We start from the raw sequence: 13,457 nt of genomic DNA, 5'->3' as shown, positions 1-13,457 counted from the left end.
TTGCACATATACTGTATGCAGGTTAACTGGGACTGTCAATTGTGTTACTAAACCCACAAAAGTACAATCAGTCTGTATATGCAGTAAAGCATGCCTGCTACACCCACTGTGGAAACTAAGGGGTTAATCCGCTGCATTTTGTAAACAATCTACTTGATCTTCTATGCACAGATCCTCCCCCTCCCTGCACTGTCCCCCTGGATAAGTCCAGACAAAACAGAGCCATTGGAGTCAGGCTGCACGTGCTCAGTTTGGTGTGTATTGCTAGATAGTTTTTTTTTTTGGAGTGAGCACGTGATCAGCACAGGGCCAATCAGCACTGTCCAGTCAGAGGGTCAGGAACCCTGCAGCCTCATAGGACAGCTCAGAGCGGTATGAAAACTCCTCCTACAAGCTTCACCAGGAACTGATAGAAGTCACAAGACTGCTATATTCTGCTGATGAGAAAAGGTATTTAGCAGTTTATATTTAGTAAAATAATTGCATTTCCATGGTCTGTGTACTGTGGGAAACTAGATATAGTGAATGTAGGCTCCTGGGTTTAGTAACACTTTAAGTGCAAAGATGCTCTTAAAGGGCCCCAATGATAGCCAGCAGAAGAACATCTCAATGGACTCTCCCTCCCATAATAATTAATCTGCAAGTCCCCTTTGTTCCCCTGCCCCCTTCCACTACAATCTGTCTTTTCTTTTGAACAGTGCATACTCAAATCGGTCTAGGACTGGCAGTATAAGTTCCAGCACCCGGTAGATTAAACCTTACTATTGCTCACTGCTGCACGTCAGGTGACCTTGCTACTGTTTATGCTGACCTGGACACCACATGTTGTCCTATGCCTGGTCCCTAAAGTGGTTGTTAAGCCACTCTAACCTGTATACACCATCAGCAATGCCTCCTATTGCAGTATCCCCCTCTGTGTGTGATTTATAAAAATAAATGCTGCAAATAACTAATTTCACTGCTGAGATGGCAATCACATGACTGGCCAGCTTTCTCCTTTCCTCCTCTGAGAGATGCAGCGGGCAGGTCTGAGATTCTTCTGCTGATGTCAGTCTGGAGGGGAGGAGGAGAGAGCTGGCTGGTCATGTGATCGCAATTTCGGTTGTGAAATGAGGTATTTGCAGCATTTATATTTATAAATCATTCACAGAGGGGGACACTGCAATAGGAGGCAGTGTTGCTGGTGTATACAGGTCAGTGTTGTGAGGGGGAGGGGCAGCGCCTCACACACAAAGTCGGTAGGGGGAGGAGGACACAGGAGCAGAAAGGAGAGCAGAGAGCAGGCTGCCAATGACAGAGGCACGTAAACTGACCACGGTGTCAGGGCTCAGCAGCAATGATACACCGTGGTCAGTTTTCAGAGGGGCGGGGAGAAACCAGCAGGATTTTAAGGCGTTACAGGGAGCCAAATGACACAGGACAAGCACTGTGTCATTTAAACATGCTTTAGAGGAGCAGGATGCATTTTTTGGGGGTTTAACAAACACTTTAATCACTTTGTATGCCAAATTGTGTTATAATCATTGTTATTCCATTCATGCTTGCCTAGTTATCAACCATATCGGGTGACACTATATTAAGTTTTCCTTTATTACCTGGTTAGGTGCCTGTTTTGTTTGATATAGCGCTACTATTGTGCACTACTTTACTACATTACTTTCGGTGATTTCCTGTGATATTGTATGTTTGTACCCTCAACCTGGTGCGTCAGAGGAGCTGAGGTTCTTGAGAAGGTCGAGGTGTCATCAAATTTCTCTCTTCTTGTGAAAATCCTCCACCTCGTCACTTCCGGTGATGCGCGCCACCAAACAGCTGCTCGCTCGTTTTCACCGCGCATGCGCCGCCTTTTTTTTTTTTTTTTTCGGGTCCAGGAAAATGATAGACCCAAGCGGCGTGCCAGCTGATGCATGATGTCAGCGGGAGCAGTGTGTCCAGCCCCACCCCCTGCCACTAACACGCCCCTAGGCTGCTCTAGTAACCTGTACCAAAGGAAAGTGGGAGGGGGAGATAGAGCGGCGCTTGTAGAGGGGGGCGGGACATAGCCCTGTGTGTATGTATGTATGGGAGGTTGAGGAAAAACAGAGCTGTGTCTGATCTGTGTCAAGCCTTTGCATAGAAGACATTCCTCATCAATACGAGCATCCACACTGCACGTGTACATAAAGTGAAGGGCTGTGCAATCTGTTCAGGGACAAAAACAGCAGCCTGACACACGGCGCCTCCGCTTACACAAACCCGTCTGTGCACAGCCCTGCAAAATACATATATGGACTGGATCGCCTCCGCTGCGTTTTCCTCCAATCAGGAGCCAAAGAAGCGGAATGCGAGTTTCCCCGTAGCCCTCACACTGGAGATTTGTACACCATCATCATGGCGTCCCAGGACGGTGGGTACCGGGGTCCCCCAAGGGCAGAGCGCATGTGTGACCTGCGTCACCGGAAGTGACGAGGTTGAGGATTTTCATAAGTTGAGAGAAATTTTATGACAGAGGCAAAGAACAGAACAGAGGACCCATCCTTTCCAGCGGCTCCTACAGGGGTAGCGCTACACCATGTTAAGGTATATAAAGAAAACACAAAAGGTCTCTTTAGAAAATGTAATTAGCATATTGATGGGGGGGGGGGGGGGGGGGCAAAATATAAACCAACTCCAGCTCTAAGATTAAAATAAAAAAAATAAAAAAACACACACATTAAAAAAAAGTCACCATGCATCCTCCTTAGACTCATTTGCGGTGTCACATGACAGGCTCTCTTGCCTATTAAGTTAAATTTCGGACAAAAACACAACAATTTCCGCATATTGGAAGGAAGGCGACTCATGTGAGCAGCAGGAAGTCACATTAACGGCTTATTAGTAACGATGTGCCGAGCATAAAAGCGACCGTTTACAATGAAGTCTCTTATTTGACTCCTTCAATCACTACGACGGGATGAATGAGCTTTGTCCCAACTGTTACAGCCACAACCAAGGTCCCAAGAAAATGGCAGAAAGTTCAAAAATATAAAAATTGTAACACAAACTCCACTTTCCAGACATCCCTCAGGCTACTAATAGTACAAGCCGTTCACTGCAGATCACAATCAAGATGTTACGAAACTAGAGAGAGTTCAATGAAGGCCAACCAAGTTCATAAGAGGCAATGGAGGAGCCCAGCAATGAGGAATGATGAACTGAACTGCAGGTACCCTCCCCTGAGAAAAAGTTTTTGAAAATAAATGGAGGAGATCTATCTAGAGGAATCAGGACCTCCTTCCTCCTGCTGGTGATCCCTCTAGTCATATAAAAGATCTATATAGAGGAATTGGGACCTCCTTCCCCCAGCTGGTGATCCCTCTAGTCATATAAAGGTCTATCTAGAGGAATCAGGACCTTCTTCCTCCTGCTGGTGATCCCTCTAGTGATATAAAGATCCATACAGAGGAATCAGGGGCTCCTTCCTCTGGTGAGATAACGATCTATATAGAGAGGAATCAGGACCTCCTCCCTCCATCTGGTGGAACCCTCTAGTCATATAAAGGTCTATCTAGAAGAATCAGGACCTCCTTCCTCCTGCTGGTGATCCCTCTAGCGATATAAAGATCCATATAGAGGCAATCAGGGGCTCCTTCCTCTAGTGATATAACGATCAATATAGAGATAAATCGGAAACCTCCTTTCTCCTGCTGGTGACCCCTCTAGTGATATAAAGATCTATTTAGAGGAATTTGGACCTCCTTCCTCCTGCTGGTGATCCCTCTAGTGATATAACGGTCTATCTAGAGGAATCAGGACCTCCTTCCTCTCGCTGGTGATCCCTCTACTCATATAAACATCAGGACCTCCTTCCTCCTGCTGGTGATCCCTCTAGTTATATAAAGATCTATATAGAGAAATTGGGACCTCCTTCCTCCAGCTGGTGATCCCTCTACTCATATAAAGTTCTATCTAGAGGAATCAGGACCTTCTTCCTCCTGCTGGTGATCCCTTTAGTGATATAAAGATCCATACAGAGGAATCAGGGGCTCCTTCCTCTAGTAAGATAACGATCTATATAGAGAGGAATCAGAACCTCCTTCATACAGCTGGTGACCCCTCTAGTGATATAAAAAGGTCTATATAGAGGAATTGAGACCTCCTTCCTCCTGCTGGTGACCCCTCTAGCGATATAAAGATCCATATAGAGGCAATCAGGGGCTCCTTCCTCTAGTGATATAGCGATCTATATAGAGATGAATCGGAACCTCCTTTCTCCTGCTGGTGACCCCTCTAGTGATATAAAGATCTGTCTAGAGGAATCAGGACCTCCTTTCTCCTGCTGGTGATCCCTCTAGTCATATAAAGATCTATCTAGAGCAGGGGTCTCAAAACTTTTCAAACAACTAGTTTATTCTCTTTCAGGCTTTAGGAGGGCCAGATTGTGGCCAGCGGTGGCAGAAAACATCTTGGGCCCAGCACCAGTGAGCAAAAAACATGGTTTTGAGGTTGGTGGTCAGTAGGAGTACCTCCCCTATTAGTAGGAGGAATAGTATCCTATCATTAGTATCATCGGAAGAAGTAGTAGTGGTGTCAGTGGGAGGAATAGTGCCTCTAAATGGTGGAAGGAATAGTTTTCCAAGGGCCGGCTAAAGGCTAGCAAAGGGCCACATCTGGCCCTCTGGCCGCAGTTTGGAGACCCCTGATCTAGAGGAATCAGGACCTCCTTCCTCCTGCTGGTGACCCCTCTAGTGATATAAAGATCTATATAGAGGAATTGGGACCTCCTTCCTCCAGCTGGTGATCCTTCTAGACATATAAAGATCCACATAGCGGAATCAAATGCTCCTTCCTCTAGTGATATAACGATCTATATTGAGAGGAATCAGAACCTCCTTCCTCCAGCTGGGAATCAGAACCTCCTTCCTCCAGCTGGTGACCCCTCTAGTGATATAAAGGTCTATATAGAGCAGCCATTCTCAACCAGGGTTCCTCCAGAGGTTTCTAGGGGTTCCTTGAGCTGTGGCTGATGAACCACCTTTTTTTCAGTTCTACTGGAAACCCAATTGGAAAGAACCGCACTTCCCCCTTTTGTATGCTATATAACTACAGTGCTACAGTTATAGGGTTTGTCTTGGTTAAAATAAAAGTTTTCTTCCCTCTGGATACGGGAAGCGCGCGTCTATTTTTACCTCCATCAGCAGACACTCCATCCAAAGTTTATATACAAAATACAGCTTCCAGGATAAAATGTTACACCATACTGCCGTGTAGCAGCAGCTGTGTACCCGTAACTCTATTCCTGTGTCTGTAAACATATGGGAACGGCGTGTGCAACAATGGATGCCGCGTTGTGCAACTGTAATAAGAACAGAAGAACACTAAAAATAAAAGTGCACCATAAGGTTTCGTTCACACCAGGTGCCATTCTCAATCAGGGTTCCTCCAGTGGATTCTAGAGGTTCCTTTGACCTCCCATCTGATGGTGTTAGCATAGAGTTGAGGGTCAATGCCACTTGGCAGTGGTAGCTGTAGGCCACCGAGGATTATTTTAGCTGTCTGTACAAAGGGCATTCTTTCCACTGGCCGCCAAGGACTTGGTTTCAGCAGGGGTTTCCTGAGAACTAAAAATAATTTCAAGGGTTCCTCTGGCCTGCAGTTGACCTCCTCCTGACCTGCAGCTGACCCCCCTCCTCGCAGAGAGCCTCCTTCTGTCCTACAGCTGACCCCCTCCTGACCGGCAGATGGCCTCCTTCTGTCCTATAGTTGACCCACTCCTGACCTGCAATTGATCTCCTGACTTGCAGTTGACCCCATCCTGACCTGCAGATGACCCCCACCTGATCTGCAGCTGATCTTCTTCTGACATGCAGCTGACCCCTTTCTGTCATCCAGTTCACCCCCTCCTGACCTGCAGGTGGCCTCCCTCTGTCTGACCCCCCTCCTGACCTGCAGATGGCCTCCTTCTGTCCTTCAGTTGACCCCCACTTGACCTGCAAATGGCCTCCTTCTGTCCTCTAGTAAACCCTCTCCTGACCTGCAGCTGATCTACTTCTGACCTGCAGATGGCCTCCCTCTGTCCTCTAGTTGATTCGCTCCTGACATGCAATTGATCTACTTCTGACTTTTGACCGCCTCCTGACCTGCAGATTGTCTCTTTTTGTCCTCCATTTGACCCCTCCTGACTTGCAGCTGATCTCCTTCTGACCTGCAGATTGTCTCTTTCTAACCTCCAGTTAATCCCCACCTGACCTGCTTCAAACAGGCAATTGCACTTCCAAAGACTTGTATGGGGAGAGAAGCCGTTCTAAGGCCATGGTCAACGCTGGCCCTTTATGGTGTGTTTTACTTACAAGCCCCCTACTGAGATCTGCAGCAGCAAAGTCTGGATCCCGGCTCAGTTTCCTCCTCAGCATGTCACTCTGTAGCCAACCAGAAAAATTCATTAGCCCGACCAACGCCTGTGCAGCTCTAACACCCCCTTATCTATAAGATTTATGGATGGAGGCTGAGGGGTAAATCACTGCACTCATCTCACCCCCATCCAGGGTACTAATGTACCTTTCATGCCAATACAGCCCCAGCGCTGCAAAGCGCTGTGATGTATGCTACCGGTCAAAAGTTTTAGAACACCCCCATTTTTCTAGCTATTATTGAAAAATGACCACCGGACCTCTGCAAGGTGAAACTCTGACATGAGGGGGCCTGGCAGACACAACAGAACGAGCTTCTGAGAGTCAACAGCTTGTGTGACAGGCGGCTCACAGGACAAGAGCTTCAAGAACCGCTGATCACTGATCAAAGTAAGGCTCAGTTTCAACTGTGAAGAGAAGACTCGAGCTGCAGGTTTGACAGGTCGAGTGTGACGCTCTCCTTTCCTTCCCCCTCCTCTCCCTTCCTTCCTTCACTCACTCTCTCTCTCTCCACTTCCTTCTCCTCCTCACTTCCTTCACTTCCCTCCCCTCTCCCTCCCTTTTCTCTTCTGCTTCCCTTCCCCTCTCCCTTCCTTCCTTCTCCCCTCTTTCTCCTCTCCCTTCCCCTCCCCTATCCCTCCCCCTCTCTTCTATCCCTTCCCCATCCCCTCTCCTTCTCCTCTCTCTTGCTTCTTTCCTTCTCCTCCCTCTCCTCGCCCACATTTCCTTCCCTCTCCTCCTCCTCACTTCCCCCTCCTCTCCTCTGCTTCCCTCTCCCTTCCGTCTCCTCTCCCTTCCCTTTTCCCCTTCTCCTCTCCCTCCTTTCCTCTCTCCCTCTTTTCCCCTCTCCTCCCCCTCTCCCTTCCCCCCTCTCCTATCCGTTCCCCCTCCTTCTCCTCTCTCTTGCTCCTTTCCTTCTCTTCTCCTCCTCACCCACCCTTCCTTCCCTCTCCTCCTCACTTCCCCCTCTTCTCCCTTCCCTCTCCTCTCCCCCTTCCTCCCTTTTCTCCTCTGCTTCCCTCTCCCTTCCTTTTTCCCCCTTCTCTCCCTTCCTTTTTCCCCTTCTCTCCCTTCCTTTTTCCCCTTCTCTCCCTTCTTTCTCTTCCCCCCTCCCTCCTTTCCCCTCCCTCTTTTCCCCTCTCCTCCCCTCCCCTCTCCTCTTGCTTCTTTCTTTCTCCTTCCTCTCCTCCTCCTCGCACGCCCGCCCTTCCTTCCTTCCCTCACCCTCCTCTCCAGTCTTTTGAGCTGCAGGTTTGACAGGTGGAGTGCCTTTGCTAAGATGGCAAAATAAGAAAAAGAGGCTTGTCTGGACCACGAAGACAACTAGAAGAAGTTAAACGTAAAAAAAAACAAAAAAACGAAAAGTGAGGCTCACCCACCTATTTTTACTGCTCCCTAACAGTAAGTGTAAACTACGCCTTGAAGAGGAACTCCACCCCCCTGCCTTTAAATTTTTTTACCCCCCCCCCCTCTTTCCTTGTCTCTTGGCTTGTCCTAAAAACAAACACACACCCAGCAAACCCAACCTATAGTAATAATAAGCGTTGCACAGGCAGCCAAGTTGCATCAAGCGACATTCCACAAACGTCCTACGAGATTTATTTTTTTGTTACAACACTAAAACGGGGAATGGGCACTTCTGGCGATTTGCAACCGTGCTTTAACTGCGATGTAAACGCTATGGGTGCATTCACAGATCACTGGCAACGCGTTTCAATAGAAGTGAAGGCGGTTGCAAAGCATTAATGCCTGGAGAACTCTGCAGGCGGCGATATTTAAGGCCCGCCACAATGGCACTGTAGTTGTGTCACAGCTCCACACTTCTGGCTTTTTTTTTTTTTTTGCCTTCAGGCCTCCTGGGATGTGGAGGTCAGCAACTTCCCTGCCACGCTGTGCATGCACCCCGCTGTGTCACCAGGGGGCTGGTTGCATGGACCAGGAAGAGAGAGCCGCCACCCCCCCCCCCCCCCCCGATGATGTGAGAGGAGAAGATGGCGGCGGAGTGCTGTGATGGAGCGACAGCATACACCTGTCACTGGACAGCTTAGAGTAAAAGCCACTAGATACAGAACCAATCAGAATGGCTCTATACCTTGTGAATGTTGCCAATGTTTACAAACATTGTGCCCATTCACCACAAAGGAAGGGGAGTGTTGAATGTTTGTACACACAGCAGCAAGGCGGATTACAACAGATCAAAAGGTCAGGGTGGGATGTATTTATTATATACCAGTATAGGTATATAGTGATTGTACAATAAGATTATATAGTGTGTATGGGCAGCGCTAGACTGACAACCCGTGCAATGTGCGGTACAGCCAGACTGGCTTACAGATCTCTCTCACATACCGCTCCTCCCTCTCCTCACCGTTCCTTCCTCTCCTTTCTCCTAACCCTCAGGTCATCTCCGCTCCCTCCTGGTCTCTCTTTTCCTTTATTTTCTTCTGCTCCGCATCTTCACTCTCTACCTTGTCTCTCCTTTCCTCTCTCTGACCTGCCGCTCATTCCCTCTCTTCTCCATACTCTCGCTTTCTCTTCTCAGTTCCTTCCCTTTCTGTTCCTTCCACTCCCCACTCCTCTACTCTTCCTTCTCCTTCCTCTCCTTCTTTCTTTTCCTTTGCTCTTCTCTCTTCCTCCCCTCTCTTGGCTCCCTTCATATCCCTCTGCTCCTTCCTTCAATTTCTTCCTTCCCTCTCATTTAGATCCTCTTGCTTTGCACCTTTCTCTCCCTCTTTTGCATCCCTCTCCTCTTCCCCTCCCCTCTTCTCTGCTTTTCCTTCCTTCCCCTACCCTTTCCCTCCTTCTACTCTCTGTATTCTCCTCTCCCTTCCCTCATTTTACTCTCCCTTCCTTCTCCTCCCCCTCCCCTCTTATGCTCCCTTCCTTCTCCTCTCCCTTCCCTATTCCATCCTCCCCCCCCCCCCCCCCCCCATTTACCCCCCCCCCCCCCCCCCCCCCCCCCCCTTCTCCTATCCCTTCCCTGTTCCATCCTTCTCTCCCTTCCCTGTTCCATCCTTCTCCTCTCCCTTCCCTTTTCCATCCTTCTCCTCTCCCTTCCCTGTTCCATCCTTCTCCTCTCCCTTCCCTGTTCCATCCTTCTCCTCTCCCTTCCCTGTTCCATCCTTCTCCTCTCCCTTCCCTGTTCCATCCTCCTCCTCTCCCTTCCCTGTTCCATCCTCCTCCTCTCCCTTCCCTGTTCCATCCTCCTCCTCTCCCTTCCCTGTTCCATCCTCCTCCTCTCCCTTCCCTGTTCCATCCTCCTCCTCTCCCTTCCCTGTTCCATCCTTCTCCTCTCCCTTCCCTGTTCCATCCTTCTCCTCTCCCTTCCCTGTTCCATCCTTCTCCTCTCCCTTCTCTGTTCCATCCTTCTCCTCTCCCTTCTCTGTTCCATCCTTCTCCTCTCCCTTCTCTGTTCCATCCTTCTCTCCCTTCTCTGTTCCATCCTTCTCCTCTCCCTTCTCTGTTCCATCCTTCTCCTCTCCCTTCTCTGTTCCATCCTTCTCCTCTCCCTTCTCTGTTCCATCCTTCTCCTCTCCCTTCTCTGTTCCATCCTTCTCCTCTCCCTTCTCTGTTCCATCCTTCTCCTCTCCCTTCTCTGTTCCATCCTTCTCCTCTCCCTTCTCTGTTCCATCCTTCTCCTCTCCCTTCTCTGTTCCATCCTTCTCCTCTCCCTTCTCTGTTCCATCCTTCTCCTCTCCCTTCTCTGTTCCATCCTTCTCCTCTCCCTTCTCTGTTCCATCCTTCTCCTCTCCCTTCTCTGTTCCATCCTTCTCCTCTCCCTTCTCTGTTCCATCCTTCTCCTCTCCCTTCTCTGTTCCATCCTTCTCCTCTCCCTTCTCTGTTCCATCCTTCTCCTCTCCCTTCTCTGTTCCATCCTTCTCCTCTCCCTTCTCTGTTCCATCCTTCTCCTCTCCCTTCTCCTCTCCCTTCCCTGTTCCATCCTTCTCCTCTCCCTTCCCTGTTCCATCCTTCTCCTCTCCCTTCCCTGTTCCATCCTTCTCCTCTCCCTTCCCTGTTCCATCCTTCTCCTCTCCCTTCCCTGTTCCATCCTTCTCCTCTCCCTTCTCTGTTCCATCCTTCTCCTCTCCATTCCCTGTTCCATCCTTCTCCTCTCCCTTCCCTGTTCCATCCTTCTCCTCTCCCTTCCCTGTTCCATCCTTCTCCTCTCCCTTCTCTGTTCCATCCTTCTCCTCTCCCTTCTCTGTTCCATCCTTCTCCTCTCCCTTCTCTGTTCCATCCTTCTCCTCTCCCTTCTCTGTTCCATCCTTCTCCTCTCCCTTCTCTGTTCCATCCTTCTCCTCTCCCTTCTCTGTTCCATCCTTCTCCTCTCCCTTCTCCTCTCCCTTCCCCGTTCCATCCTTCTCCTCTCCCTTCCCCGTTCCATCCTTCTCCTCTCCCTTCCCCGTTCCATCCTTCTCCTCTCCCTTCCCCGTTCCATCCTTCTCCTCTCCCTTCCCTGTTCCATCCTTCTCTTCACCACTCCTTTTCCTCTCTCTCTCTCTGAATCCTGTCTGTTCCCAGGTTCCTGATATTCTACTGGCTGAAGATCTATGTAACGCCTTGTACACACGGTCAGACAATCCGACCACAAAATCCGTCAGATTTTTTCCGACAGATTTTGGCCAAAACTTGTGTTGCATACACACGGTTGTCGGAAAATCCGATCATTCTGAACGCGGTGACGTAGAACGCGTGCGACGGGACTATAAACGGGCCAGTTGCTTTCGTCTCTTAAGCCGCGTACACACGGGCGGATTGTCTGTCCAACTTAGTCCGCTGAAACGTGTTTCAGCGGACAATCCGCTCGTGTGTGGGCTTCAGCAGACTTTTTCAGCGGACAGTCTGGCGGACTAAGTCTTTCGGAATTTCCGTAATACAGTCCGTCCAAACTTGGTTTCAGCGGACAGTCCGCTCGTGAGTAGGCAAGTTGGACGGACTAAGTATGGCGCATGCTCAGAAAGGATTTACACGGCGGAAGGTTGCATTGCAGTGTATAGGACGTCGTATTTCTAGTCCCGTCGTACGTGCTGTACACGTCATCGCGCAAGCTTTCAGCGGACTGTCTGTTCATCGTGTGTGGTCAAGTCCGTTCATTCAAAAGTAGGACGGACTGTCCGTCGGATTGTCTGACGAACTTAGTTGGCCAGACAATCCGCCCGTGTGTACGCGGCCTTAGTTTATCCTGAGCATGCGTGGCACTTTGTCCGTCGGACTTGTCTACACGCGATCGGAATTTATGCGATCGGATTTTGTTGTGGGAAAATTTTAGATCCAGATCTCAAAACTTCGTGCGTCGGAAAATCCCACAGAAAAAGTCTGATAGAGCCCACACATGATCGGATTTTCCGACAACATAATCCGATCGGGCTTTTTCCATCGGAAATTTTTCAACCGTGTGTACGGGGCATTAGGCTCAGTGACACACACATAGGAATCACGTCTCTCTCCTATCTGCATGCAATACGGCTGTAATGCAGCACCGCAGTCCCGGACTCAGCTCCCCGCGGGGACACAACGTTCAGGCAAAATCTTTATAACAACAAAATAGTTGATTGTAATGTGATATCATGTCGTGTCACATCGTAATTTCATGCAATGGGTTGTAATGTAATATCATGTAATGGGATGTGAGGTCATATAATGAGATGTATTCTGATGGGATGTGATGTCATGTAATGGGATGAATGTGATGCCATATAATGGTGAGGTCATGTAACGGAATGAATGTGATGTCATGTAATGGGATGTAATGGGATGTATTCTGATAGGATGTGATGTCATGTATTGGGATGTGAGGTCATATAATGGGATGAATGTGATGCCATATAATGTGAGGTCATGTAATGGGATGTATTCTGATGGGATGTGATGTCATATAATGTGATGTCATGTAATGGGATGTAAGGTCATATAATGGGATGAATGTGATGTCATATAATGTGATGTCATATAATGGGATGAATGTGATGTCATATAATGTGATGTCATGTAATGGGATGTATTCTGATTGGATGTGATGCCATATAATGGGATGTCATGTATTGGGATGTGAGGTCATATAATGATATGTGAGGTCATGTAATGGGATGAATGTGATGCCATATAATGGGATGTCATGTAATGGGATGTATTCTGATTGGATGTGAGGTCATGTAATGGGATGTGATATCATATAATGTGATGTCATGTAATGGGATGTGAGGTAATGTATTGGGATGTATTCTGATTGGATGTGATGTCATGTAATGGGATGTATTCTGATTGGATGTGATGTCATATAATGGGATGAATGTGATGAAATGCACGCACACACAGAGGGGGGAAGTGACACATGGAGGAGAGGAGGATGCTGATGAGGAGGAGAGGAGGATGCTGAGGAGGATCTTCTCATCCAGCAGACAGTATGTGACCTCAGCGCCCTCTTCTCATCACACAGATAACTCTCCAGGAACTACAAATCCCAGCATGCCCCGCCCATCTCTACCACACACTGTATCCCCCCACCACACACAGGCAGAGCTGTGACGTCACGTCACCGCCCATAAACCGATACAATGTATTACAATGTATTTTACCTGCAGCAGCGGCAGAGAAGAGGCGGCTCACAGCTCTTCCGAAGATCATCAGTGCCTGGCAGTGCGGGGCGGGACCACGTGTGCAGGGGTACTGTCTAGGGGGCGGGGACACGGCCGCATCTCTTCGGCTGGGGGCGGGACCAAGGGCCACACCTCCACCACTCGGGGGGGGGGGGGGGGGCATACATTACATTTTTTTAATGGTTTTATGCTAGCTCTGTGGGGTGGGGCCACGTGCTCACCTACCTCAGCCAGGGGCGGGGCTAGCTAAAAGCCGCACGGCCGGAGTCTTGTCTAATAACGTCCTCCATCGGATAGTGTCCGCTGTGTACTGCGCATGCGCAGGCGAGACCATATGTTCAGGGGGCGCGAACCTAATTAGTCGGAAGGCGGGGCCATGTGGTGTCGACTCCAACTCCACCCACCGAAGGAGGGCTTATCACCACGACAACCCACACGTCACTTTTATGTCCCCGCTATCGGAGCCATGCTGCCGGAGATTTCACCCTGCAGC

The 13,457-nt window shown here is 49.1% G+C and overlaps 1 protein-coding gene across 4 annotated transcripts in view; it reads right to left on the bottom strand.

Annotated features, from left to right (window-relative positions):
- GUK1 (guanylate kinase 1) overlaps positions 1 to 13,260 on the bottom strand; it is a 42,232-nt gene extending 28,972 nt beyond the window's left edge. The window contains exon 1 of one of the 4 annotated variants that reach the window (XM_077490611.1): positions 13,190 to 13,260. Coding sequence is in view for 1 of the 4 variants with exons in the window: in XM_077490606.1 (XP_077346732.1) it covers positions 12,944 to 12,992 (49 nt within the window). In the remaining 3 variants the exon portion in view is untranslated. Of the gene's footprint in view, positions 1 to 12,943; positions 13,095 to 13,189 lie in introns of those variants that run through there. The other 3 variants (XM_077490610.1, XM_077490606.1, XM_077490608.1) reach the window with 3 other exon arrangements.
- Positions 13,261 to 13,457: the final 197 nt, after the last annotated feature.

This window comes from Lithobates pipiens, unplaced genomic scaffold (assembly GCF_037356315.1).
Source record: "Lithobates pipiens isolate NorthernLeopardFrog02 unplaced genomic scaffold, aLitPip1_a1.2 Scaffold_19, whole genome shotgun sequence".
Lineage (NCBI taxonomy): Eukaryota > Metazoa > Chordata > Amphibia > Anura > Ranidae > Lithobates > Lithobates pipiens.
This window is presented reverse-complemented; position numbering and strand designations above follow the sequence as displayed.